This window comes from Lipotes vexillifer, unplaced genomic scaffold (genome assembly GCF_000442215.2).
Source record: "Lipotes vexillifer unplaced genomic scaffold, Lipotes_vexillifer_v1.1 scaffold317, whole genome shotgun sequence".
NCBI classification, from domain to species: Eukaryota; Metazoa; Chordata; class Mammalia; order Artiodactyla; family Lipotidae; genus Lipotes; species Lipotes vexillifer.
The window spans coordinates 2,351,377-2,364,263 of record NW_006782029.1 but is presented as its reverse complement, the minus strand read 5'-3'; the positions used below and the strand labels follow the sequence as shown (position 1 = coordinate 2,364,263).

Sequence of the window (12,887 nt, the reverse complement as noted above, 5' to 3'; positions counted from 1 at the left end):
CCTGCTGAATTCAAGTGGTGGTTCTGTTTATACAAAGCCAGTTATTAGAGGTACAGAAGAAATAAGTTTCAGAAGACAGAGTAATAATTTATCACTTAGAAAAGGGGATGCTTAAATCAGGATTCTCAAACTCTTTCTGACTTGTGATATCCTCTTTGATGTTATACTTTTGCCCAAAAGGTCTACTGTCTATAGACTACATTGATGAAAGGTATGAGTACTATCCACAGTGATACTATATGTCCCATCTCCTTGGATGTGTAACTCTAATGCAACACAGCAGGAACAATAGATACGTACACAAGGAGAGGTGAGTGCTGGACTGGCTGAAACATGTAATGCGTGCCTGGGGCTCCATATGATGAGGAAAGTAGCTGCCCACTGCTCTGTGCTACTTGTGGGCACAGGTAGGAAAAGTTATAAAACAAGCATGATAAGACAATCTGGAGCTATGTCAACATTTTGCATAACCTATCCCACTAAAAGCAACCAAATCCCAATAGCCTGACTCTCTGTTTTTCAATAACAGTCAGTACAAAACAGCTGCTTATATTATAGGAACAAGGAGAGAACTCAAACGAAAAAAAAACATTTTGTAAAATAGAAGAATATTTCTTCAACACAAAGAAAGCTTTCATTATGCAGCAACTCGTATGAATGGAGTATTTCGGGCAAAAGGTATGGATAACATGAAGTCTACAATGAACCTTGTTTTTAAACACTCAAAATGTTATAAATGCTTACCAAAATAAATAGACACCTAGAATAATCTGACGTTAATCTTCCCCAACACCACCCTGAGAGGAAAGGGGAAGGAGAGCATAAAACCTATCTGTAAAAATTAAAGGCATCATGCAGACTACATTTATATCCAGAAACATTAAGAAGAAAGTAAATCTCTCTACTGTCTAGGCCACTGTTATTATATTAATATTTTAGGAAATTGTTAATGTATATTTTGCTTTTAAAAATCAATACATGCACATAACATTTGGCCTGGTATTGATGGGAAAATAACCAACTAATGATTTCTGCTGGAAAGGAACAAAGAAAAAAATTCATGTTTGGCAAAATTAAATATATTAAAATTTATTTGGCTCTGAGAATATCAATCTTCTAACATGGGTAGTAACTAATTAAATTCAACTGATCATCTTTATAATCACTTATGAATATTATTTTAAATAAATGGCCCTCAGAATTAAGTTCAAGACAAGCCATAATTTTCTTTCATAAAAAAATGATGGTGCCTTGATATTATCCAAAAAGTTAATCGTTAACTACTACATACCAACTAAATCACACCCAGATGCTAGCCTTATCTTTCTAGAAATTCCATGATAAACGGAATTGAGGCCTTCTTCAGGCCTCAGTCACTACAAGCTTAACACACTTAAGTTAGAAGGATTAGGTCATGCAACATTATTTCTTAACAATGTTCTGCATCCTTCAAGGAACTGCAATCTTGTGATGGAGGGGGTACAACATATCAGGGAATACCTACCATTCCATCACAATTTTTCCTAATGATTTAATCTCAAAGGAAAACCTTCAATTAATCCATAAAATGAATTTGATTTTGCCTGAAAGTAGCCAGAGAACCTCTTCCTTTTAAACAGTACCTACCATGGTTACCACCACTTAATTAAGTCCTAGATCATGTCTACAAAAGCAGTTATGGCTGAACATGTGTCTGCTAATATAAGTGAATAATTACTCAGTGTTTCAAAAGTAAACATTTACCACCATTTATTACTAGTTATCTTTGCACCAGCATACTTGTGACCATTGTGTCAACATGCAAGATCACTTCACATTTCTAGGCTTCCGATTAAAAGTAAAATGAGAGGGTAAACAAAGATGAAGAATCTCAAGTGTCCTTTCCAGCTCTGAAAGACACAAGCACACTGAAGGCAGGGACCTCCTTTCTGTTATTTACATCTCCCCCAGTCCTTTCACTGTATCCTACACATATGAAGCCTATCGGTGAAGCACATTACCATGCCCACAAATTATATTCTTCAACAAAACCCCAAAACCAGACAGGAAAACAAAATAAAACAGATCAATTTGACAAAATTAAAAACTTATGTATGACAAAAAGATACCATACATTAGGCTACAAGAAACAGAAACAAAAATGGGACAAGATGTTTTCCACACAAATAACAAAGGATTAACATCCCACAGATAAGAAAAAGACAAACATCCCAATCTTCTTCTTTTTAAGACAAAGGATATAAAAAGAAGTCAATAAAGAGGAAATCTAAATGGTCAGTAAACATATAGAAAATGTTTAACTCCGTTAGGAAGCAGAGAAATGCCAATGAAAACAAAAAGACACCGTATTTCAACTAATATCAAAAATAACCAATCTTAAAATATCCTACATTGGCAAAGATGTAGAGAAAATGATACTCATTCCCTGACAGAGTATGAACTGTCACAACTACTTTGTGGAGCAATCTGACAATGTCTAATGCAAATGGAAACACACACACAACTGGTATTCTAGGCCTATATCCAAAATCTTCTTCATTTGTACAAGGTAACAAGTACAAAGATATTCACTGCACAGAACAGAAAATGACCTATCTAGTCCTTAACAGAAGAACAGAAAAGTAAGCATAGAACATACTCCTACAACAAAATACTAAGCAGAAAAAATTAAAGGGAATGAGTTGGCTCTCTAAAGACGAAATGGCAAAAGGTTCAAAAACATATTGAGTACGGGGGAAAAGCAAGATGCAAAACTATTTACTCAAGGAAATGTTCTGGAATTAAATAGTAATTGTTGCACAATCTTATGAATATATTGAAAAAACACTGAATTTTACACTTTAAAGAGGTGAATTTTATGGTATATGAGTTATATCTCAGTTGAAAAAAATGATTCACCCGGTATGATACTTTTCATGAAGATTTTAAGACACAATATACTACTACCTGTAGCAATATAAATGTGCAAATATACATAAATAGATGGGAAAAAGGCTGAAGAGTTGGAAGAAAAGGTTGGGAAATATTTAAATACTTGAGCCACATCTATAATACTTGATTCCCTAAAAATCAACAAGGAATCAAACATGATAAAATGCAAACATCTGTTCATTCTTGGCAGTGGGGATCTGAATGTTTGTTCTATCATTCTTCCCTTTGAATTTTCCTATACCCACCACCCCCCCCGCCTTTTTTTTTTCAGAAATACGAAAAGGGCACAAAACAAGCATATTACAAACGGCAATGGTAAATATATAAACACATAAAGATATGTGGCATTACTAATCAAGTAAATACAAATAAAAATGAGGTATCATTTCATGCAGCAGATTGGCAAAGATAAAAAAAAAATCTTTTAATCCCCAGTATTGGCAACCACGTGGGGAAATGGGCAGTCTCCCAACTCCTAGGGAAGTATAAACTGGTACAATCTTTTTGAAGGGAAGTTTGGTAATGAATATCAAAATGTAAAATCTATATACATAAGGAAATTATTGGAAAAACCATTAAAATGAGTATCAAGGATGTTCATCATAGCATTATTCATAACAAATTAAAACTAAGAACAATATAAATGTTCAAATAAATAAATCTATATTTAATGTGATACCATCAAATTCAGCTTTAAAAAGATATCCTACCACATAACATGAGGGTAGGAATGCTCATCTGTGTTTCATCCCCAACTCCTACAAGTATTCTAGACACATAATAGGAGCTCCAAAAAACACTTGTTGAATGAATTAATGTTAATTTAAAGTTAATTTATATTTGTGTGTATACATAAATATAAAAAGATGCCTACCAAAATATTAATTATGGTAATCTATGAAGAATTTTCAGGTAACTCCTTCTTTATATTTCTATGGTTTGGTTTTTCTACAGTGAACACATATGTATAAATTAGAAAATACGATTTTCATTTGCATGTAAAAAAATTAATGTTTGCATTCTTCATAAAAGCTGAATTGTACAACTGTGCAATGTAATTTCTCAATTTCTATGATCTATAACATAACAAAATCTTGTCAATTACCTATAATATCATCAGTGGGAAATTATTTATGCAAAAACTCTTTTCAGACAAATCATATTCCCAAAAGTGAATACAGCACTACAAACAAAATAAGGAGAACCACAAAATACAAGAGAATAGAAGATTAAAGCATTAAAATATACATTATGAGGAAAAGAAAGAAGTAAAGACACTCTGGCCACACACACACAAAATAAAATGTTTTAAAAGAATATTAATTTGTATCACTGAGACAAGACAACCTCTCCTTCTAAATGTTAGCTGCTTCACTGAGTAGTAAAAACATAAAAACAAAAAGAAAGTATAAAAACCAAGGGGAAAAAACCCACAGAATTCTATATTATTTCCATTAGGACAGTGTGAAACATTGTTTTAGAGATCAAAAATATCCCAAAGTCTGGACAATAAAGATTAAAGTCCAGTAAGTTCAGTAACATATGGAGTCCTTGCTTAATTACATAATTGCTATAATTGTTTAACAATTCCCCCTCATTGGCAAATATCTAAACTATCCAAGTTCTCTTTTGAAGACTTAAGTCACTAAGAGATAAAAAACAAAAAAAGCTCCACATCTTAAAACTGTAAAAGCTGTGTTAAGTAGTGGGGATCATCTGTAATAGATGACCAGGAAAAGAGCTAAAGGGCTAATAAGGTTGGTCCATAGAAGTATTAGAAGGAAACGTCAAAGAACAAAGGAACAAAAAAATCTTTAAAGAAAAATTATGAAACCAATGGATCCCCCTGCCCTATCTACCTCCCAGAGGTGCTTCTACAGAGGGTTACCTAAAATAATAGATGTAAAAGGCTTCTGCACCATAAAATGGACAGTAATGTTAACTGTAAAATATAGCCAGTAAAACCAAGTTTGGATTTTCCTTTTAGGAAAAAAAATCACTAGATAATTGTTACACTGGAATTTAACCATGCAAATACCTTGGAAGATTTATCTTTTCTCTTTCCAGGAAATGTTTTTTTTTTGTTTGTTTTTGTTTTTTTTTGCGGTACACGGGCCTCTCACTGTTGTGGCCTCTCCCGTTGCGCAGCACAAGCTCCAGACGCGCAGGCTCAGCAGCCATGGCTCACAGGCCTAGCCGCTCTGCAGCATGGGGGATCTTTCCGGACCGTGGCACGAACCCGTGTCCCCTGCATCAGCAGGTGGACTCTCAACCACTGCGCCACCAGGGAAGCCAAGATTGTCTCTATTTTATCTCAGCAATTCTTTGTAGTTTTCAGTTTAGGTCTTTCCATCCTTTGTCAACAAGCTCCGGACGCGCAGGCTCAGCAGCCATGGCTCACGGGCCCAGCCGCTCCACAGCATGTGGGATCTTCCCAGACCAGGGCACGAACCAGTGTCCCCTGCATCGGCAGGCAGACTCTCAACCACTGCGCCACCAAGGAAGCCCAAATATTTTTATTAGCAACAATAATAATGGTTACAAAGAAAATTAGCTTCCACATAACAGGGCAGTTTATCTGTGCCAAGTTGTAAGTTGAATATTTTATATTAGAGGTTCTCCATGAACAAGTCTGGGGACCCCAGGATGCCCAAAATCTTTTCCAGGAACTGGCAAAATTAAAGCTATTTTCGTAACAACTCTAAGACACTATTTGCCATTTTTACTCTCATTCTCTCCTGAGTGTACAGTGGAGTTTTCCAGAGGCTACATGATGTGTGATAACACAACAGACTGAATATAAAAGACAGAAGCAGACCCAGTTGTCTTCTATTAAGCAAAATGTTAAAGAGATTTGCACACACACACAAAAATAAATGATGCCACTCTTCTCACTCTTCTTTATGTATTAGAAAATAATTTTTCATTAAAATAGTATTTATGTGCTAACCTAATAGGTGGATGGTTGTTATCTTTAAACAAATTAATAAGTAATTTGTTCAAACTATTTCTCGTTAATTTTGAATATAGTCAATATTAATAGATACAATTTGCATAGAAATTCCTAACCCTAATTATCACTGGGCAACGATATCTACCCAAGACAGTTCAAGGTCACTTTTAGAGAGCTACATGGTAATCCCTCTCTGAAAGGCAGTAGTGTATATTGGGGCTTTACTCTTGTTTTTTCATCTTAAAAAGTAATAAGTGCTCATTGGAATGCTTTAAATGTAAAGAATTAACATTTATTTTAAAAAATCAAACACTACAAAAAAAACCCTTCTCATCACCACCAATACCATAGCATCCACTAAAGAAAACTATTAGTAAAAGTTTGGTGCCCATTCATGCAGAATTTATTTATTTACACACATACACACACATACTTTTTATCTGTATAAACACATTTTGTAAATGGGATCACAGTGATTTAGCTACTTCCCTTATTTCACCTACCATCTCTTGAAGATCCTTCTTGATCTACAAATAGATTTACCCTCTTTTTTAATAGATTACCATGATCTAACTGTACCCAGTTGAGGTCCCTTCTATGGCTTGCTTCCAAATGTTTGCTATCAAAATAGAGTCACAAAAAATATGCTGTAACTTTGTGGATTTGTGACACAATATCTGTTGGAAAATACCTATAAGTAAAATCGCTGGGTTGATGTGTATAAACATTTAAAATCTTAATAGATTTTGCCAAATGCCCTCCAAAATGTCCGTGCCCAATTTACATTCTCACTAACCGCACATGAGATTTCCTCCAGCAATTCAGCTTTTTAATTGGTGAATTATACTTTATGTTGTTCTCACTGGTCATCTTAATTCCATACAGAACCCTACACAAATCTCAGAAGACTCACTGAATGTGTCAGTACAGTCACCCATCTTTGTTTTTTCCATAAACCTTTTAAATACCTCAGGAGAGAAAATAAGTCAGGTGCACATCGTATTTTCAACTAGTAATCCCTCAAATTTTAGATACCCTGATAAAAAGTTATTCAAATTATTTAGGAAAACTATTTAACACAAATCAGAACTACACAGTAAAGTTGGGCTCAAACACTTAAATCAAAGGAAAGTTGTAAGTGTAAATTTATCATGCTTTATCTGCCCACTCAAAGGACTAAGGCTACAAATAAAAAGCTATCAAATCATACCAGTGGCCAAATTAGCTTACAGAAAATAATAAGCAACAGATTTCATATCATAAATGTCAATGGAACAGACTGCAATAGTAAGGATGGCAATAATTGGAAAGAAAGTTCACTTAAATTCACATTATGCTGAAAATGAAAACATTAATATTTTAAATGAAATGTTTTGAATATGACTGCATTTCAGTCATATCAGACTATTATAAATCTTTGATACTAATAAATAAAATAGTCTTTTTTTGCAAGTAGACAGTTAAATCTTCTTTTAGAACTTTGTGCTAGTAGTTTTAAATTGAAACTGTCTTTAGGACAGAGTAAAACCTTATTAATTCAAGTCCAATTAGCTCAATTCTGAAATTGTATACATAATTCTCACTGGGCAACAAGTTGAACTTACTGTAATTTCCTCCTCTACAAGTTCTCATAATATTACTGTGAAATAAAGGAAATCAACCTGAAAATTAATTCGCTTTTCCAAACCAAAGATTTATGAAACTAAGAACTCATCCATTTTTGTGGCTTGAGCAGTTCATCCTCAGATCTAAGCCCACTTCTGTTTATCAACTACCATATATATTGAAAATGATTTAAATTGTCATTATTAATAGCCATTTACAGTTTACAGTATGTGCATTTCTTGTAACTCAGATTTTTCACAAAACCATTTTTGCAGTTTCTCCCATTTGCAATCCTCCTATTTATAGTCCATAATATCAAAAATATAACACCTTAAAAAACTACGGAAGTAGACTTAGGAATGCCTGGCATTCTTATTCTGTATTTATTCTTATCATTTAGAAAGCCCTTATAAGCCAAAAAATAAGTCCCAGGATTAAGTGGCATGTTTGGTGTTACCTTAATTTACAACTAACTATTCCCAATGAACAGAGAAACCTTCTTTTGCAATCTGAATCATGTATAATTACAGTATGACAAGGTCTCTCCTGGGCTATGTAAGCTGGCATTTTTCCCAGGACTTGTCACATCATGGGAAGCACACATACAAATAAAAATCCAAAAATAAACATTTTGAAACAATGGCTTATAGGCTACATAAAGAAACTCCACAGTTGAGAATAAAAATTGAAGAGCCCAACCAACAAGCAGACATCTCTCACTAGAGGCATCTGAGAAGAACATCAGTGTTATCAAGCCACTTACCACACCTAGCAACAAAATTCCCAGGTGTGGACTGTACAGACAGCACTCTCGGGTACCCTCAGGCTGGACAGAAAATCATTAAGTAGGGGAAATAAAAGGAAACGTCACCACACACACCCACTGAAGCAGAGAAACAGTGGTGAAATATGGAGAGGTTGATCATCTTTAATTTCATAATGCCAATTTGTTGATTGTTAAGGTGCCTAAACAAAGTTATCTTAAGAGCTACATCTTCGGCCAGCTGGCTTAGTTTTCCTCACATAATAAATATTGCTTTTGTTGTTGTTGTTGTTAAGGGTATTTCACCTTGAAATGTACAACAGCAAGTAGTTGTAACAGTGTGTACAAAGGATCTTAGAAGGTGGTTTCTTTTGTTTAAACTCCTCTGCTGTGGCTCTATGGACACATGCAAAAGGGAAAGCAAGATTCCAAAAAGCATCAGACCCAACCTCACATAATGACAGAAACTTGACAATACTCGTCTTCATTACAGTTCGGAGGAAAATTTAAGTATAATATCTCTGGCTATATTCTGATATAAAATGCTAACAAAATCTAAATGTTATTTCCGATAGACCACGCATATACCTACCCCTCTATTAGATGCTGGATTCATTTATTAACCATCCAGCAAAGCACATCAAATTCAACTGTTTGAGTTTTCAAGAGCAGCTATAAAACAAACCACTATAGTCAAAACATACAATCCTAAGTCCCATTACAAGAGCTCTGGAAACAAAAATAAGCATTAACATAAACCTCTGCCACCTCTAAGGCACAGAGCATTTCTCCTTTCTTTATTCAAGCCCCTGAATGTTCAATAATTTCCACGTAGCTCTAAGCAGATGGATTTATTATGATGTTAAGCTAAGAAACTGCAGGAGTTCTAGATGCCAATAAAGATTACGGATCAAATGGAAGATAACTACTAACTTAGATAAATAAACCTGCTCACAAACAAAGCACCTTATTGTATTTGTACTGTTACCTCCACTAATCCAACTAAAACAACCAGACAGTAGCTTTCCAGAGGCTGAAGGGAACAGAAATGGAGATTTCTCAAACCCTCTTTAAATTTCTTGTAAAATAACACTCTGTTCCTCTTTTTTCAAAACTGTCCTTTATGGAAAATGTTTGGGACCGCAGAGGCTGAGCAGAATTATGCAAACCAGACACCAAGGCTAAAAACCAAGGTGAGGAAGGAATGAAGCAGAAGGCAAGACAACACCGTTGCTCTGAAACTTAGCTTCGACCTTTGCAGGGACTCTCTTCCCTGCAGGTCACATGGGGCAGACACTTCTGAACGCTGCTCAAAATCGAATGAGCAACCAAGTGCCATCGGGGAGCTAGGGACCAGTAAGTGGCCCCCCCCAAACCGAACATAAAATCCTGACGGTGGGAGGTCGGGGTGGCTAACCCACAAAAAGAAAAGTCTATGACAACTGGTACCTAAAGCCTCATACACAGGGAGGAAGGCAGAGAAGACCCTAAAGACAGGCGACTTCTCAAGACGAAACAGTAAGTACATCCCATGCATCCTCTGCTAACAACACAGGTAAATCTCAATTTCTCCAGGTTTAAAAAAAAAAAAAAAAGGCGCAAGCTGTTTATTCCCTCCAGCCCCGCTCCCCACGCCTCCAAACCCAACCACTAATTGCACCTTCCCCGCAGAACCCGCGGCTAACCCAGAGGACCGGTGAGGGCTGGCTTGGGATGAATAAACACTCGACACCTGACAGTCCTTTCTCTGCGGTGACTTTCACGGAGCCGAAGTGGCGCGCGCGCGGGCGGGAGCGGGGACCTGGCTAGCGCGGCGCCGCGCACCCCGGTCCCGAGCTACGCCAGAGAGCGCGACGCGGGGGGCGGGGAGAGGGGCAGGGGGACCGCCCGGGCCAAACGATTGTTTCCTCCTCCAGCAAAGACATTTTTCATCAAGCTCCTTTTGTATTCGAGCCCTACCTCTTTTTGGCCTAGGAAAGCTTTCGTGCAAGTGGAAGACGACTTTCTCCACAAAGTGCTGAATGTTACTGTGCTCCGGCCCGCGCACGAACACCATCCAGTCGTGGGTGAAGCCTTCCACGGTGGGTTTTTTCCTCACCTGGGCGCGGTGCCCCAGCTCCAGCTTCACCTGCACGGCACACTGCGGGCAGGGGGGAGGAGAGACAGCCGTGAACAACAGGAAGGCGACCGTTCGACACTGAACATTGCGCCTGACATTTTTTTTCCTCCTTCTTGAAACGCACATAAAAGGAAACGGCGGTGCCCTCTGCATCCACGTTTCACGCGCGTGGGCGCGCACACCCTACACCCCCAAATACACGCCCCCGGGCCCGCATCCACACCCGCCGGGATTGTAACGGAATGTTACCCCCGATATGGAAGGGGGGTCCGGTTGTTCGGGGGTAAAGAGGGACGAGCACGCTCATCCACTACAAGCACGACAACGAATGCATCGGAAACAAATTAGAGGCAATTAAGAGGCGATGCCCGGGCGGTTGCCCGGCGTGGGAGGGGAGGTAACTGGGACCCGCGAGGGGGGTTCTGGCGAGCCCCCACCCCGAAAGTGCCGCGGCGACAGGCACACGCCGAGGAAGTCTTTGTGTACGTGTGTGTGTGCGTGCGTGTGGAGCGCTGTGCCAGGCGGAATGGAAACTACAGGCAGCCACCGCCGATGGGCACAAACTCCCGTGCTCTTACCACGGGGTTCGTGCACAACAAAAGTGAGACGTCGTCACACACACGCACGCACACACACACGTCCGCAGAAAAACACACCGAGCCGTCCATCACTTAAGGCACCCCGCACCCCCCCCCAGCGAAAAGCCCCACGCGATCGGCGAGGCCAGCCTAAGAGGGCCCCCGCAACACACTTCCAAGAGCCAAAGTGGCCCCAAAGTACCTTCCACCTCCCCCAAAAAATGAAATTCAGAAAGGCAGGGCGGCGGACGGACAGCCGCCGAGCCCCGACTGCGCACAGCCCGGCGCGGGGGCAAAGTTGCGTGCGGCCCCGCCGCTGTCAGCCCGCACACTCCGGTTCACACTCGCGCGCCGCGGAGAACGCACCATCGTAGCGGCCGGCGAGGCTGCTCGCCGCGTCCCCGGACTGTGCCCGCGGCTCCCGGCGGCGGCGGCAGCTGAAATATGGCTGAGTTATTATTCGCCTCCTTCCACCGTGTGTGAGTGTGTGTGAGTGCGCGCGTGTGAGCGAGAGTGCGCTTCTTGCGATTGCAAAGAGAGGCGAGGAGGGAGGCGCGGGGGGGTGGAGGGGCGAGTGTGTGTTAGTGTGAGTGTGTATGTGTGTGTGTGTGTGTGTGTGCGTGTGTGCGCGCGCCGGGGGGGGGAGGGAGGGAGGGGAGCGGAGGCTGAGGGAGAGGCAGCAGCTCCCTGCAAGCCGTACCAACCTTTCTCTAATTGGAACCGCGGAGCGCTGGCGCTGTCTGGGCTGCGGCGGCGGCGGCGCAGGGCGAGGGAGGAAAGGCGGGGGGTGAGGGTCTTTTATTATTATTTTTGCATGTACTTACCGAGCTAGCCATGCCTGGGGGCCCGGAGGTTTGCTGGGGTGTTGTGTGGTACCCCCCTCCCCCGCCCCCCTCAGCTGTAATTCATGAAGAGGCTGCTATGAATGAGAGCGCGCCCAGGAGCGGAGGGTAGATGGCGGACATTCTCTGCCTTTTTCCCCCCCGCGTTCGCTTGCTCGCTCGCTCGCTTATTAAACTCAGCCCCAAAAGCAAAAGCAGCAGCAGCAGCAGCAGCTCCAGGGCCAGAGGATGAGATTCCGGAGCATGCGCCGTGGCGCCTGACACCGGGGCTCCGAGCCTCACGGGGCGGAGGGAGGGCGCGCGGGCGGGGCGGAGCGGGCGGGGAGGCAGAGCGAGCTAGCCAGGGGGAGCTCGAAAGAGCCAATCACCGGCCACCCACCCGAAACCCCGGCAGCCCGCACCGCCACACTGGAACGCCTCGCTTAAAGTAACAGGTTCCTGCTGGGGGGTGGGGGGAAGTAGGGAGAAGGGCGGGGAAGGGGCGCTGGAGTAGGGAGAGCGGCCAGCCGGGGAGCCATCCCAGACCCTGTGTAAACTCCTCTAGCCCTACAATAAAAAACGGATTAAAACTGCTGGAATGTAGCCACTGCCTAGAGCCCCCAGCCGCCGGAGAAGGGGTGTTAAATCAAGTCTTTGGCGTTAGTTAGCACGCTCGGGGGAGGGAGGGGGCTTTTTTTCACTTTCCACCACGTCTTTTTATGGTTTTGTGCTGAAAAGGCAAGAACTCACACCCAAACAAACTTATTTAAAGACAGAGCGAGAGAAATGCCACCCTTAAAAACAAGCATCTAAAAGCAGTCGCTGAGATGGTTATAACCGGCAACAATTCCCTGGCCCCCTTCCCCACCCACTCACCCCCGCCCTTCTGCCACTGCCACCGCCACCGAAAATTTTAAAATGAAATGAACAAGAAAGAGAAACTAGAAGGCTAGCTCCTTCCCAGGGAACGCCTCCCGCGTTGGTAATCCCCGGCTGGGATGCACCACAAAGCGGTGCCCAGGTGAAAGCGAGATACCTGGGAGTGCGGGGTGCAAGACCCTCGGGTACCAGGCTGGGAGTTTTCTTGGGGAGGCTCCCACTCCTGACAGCCTGCTGG

General features: G+C 41.4%; 1 protein-coding gene across 1 annotated transcript in view; it reads right to left on the bottom strand.

The window, feature by feature from the left end:
* MLLT3 (MLLT3 super elongation complex subunit) overlaps positions 1-12,034 on the bottom strand; it is a 260,606-nt gene extending 248,572 nt beyond the window's left edge. Inside the window, exons 1-2 of the mRNA XM_007454954.1 lie at positions 11,774-12,034; positions 10,212-10,392 (exon numbers count right to left, since the gene is read on the bottom strand). Of these exons, the coding sequence (XP_007455016.1) occupies positions 10,212-10,392; positions 11,774-11,785 (193 nt within the window). The 5' untranslated portion in view covers positions 11,786-12,034. The remainder of the gene's footprint in view (positions 1-10,211; positions 10,393-11,773) is intronic.
* Positions 12,035-12,887: the final 853 nt, after the last annotated feature.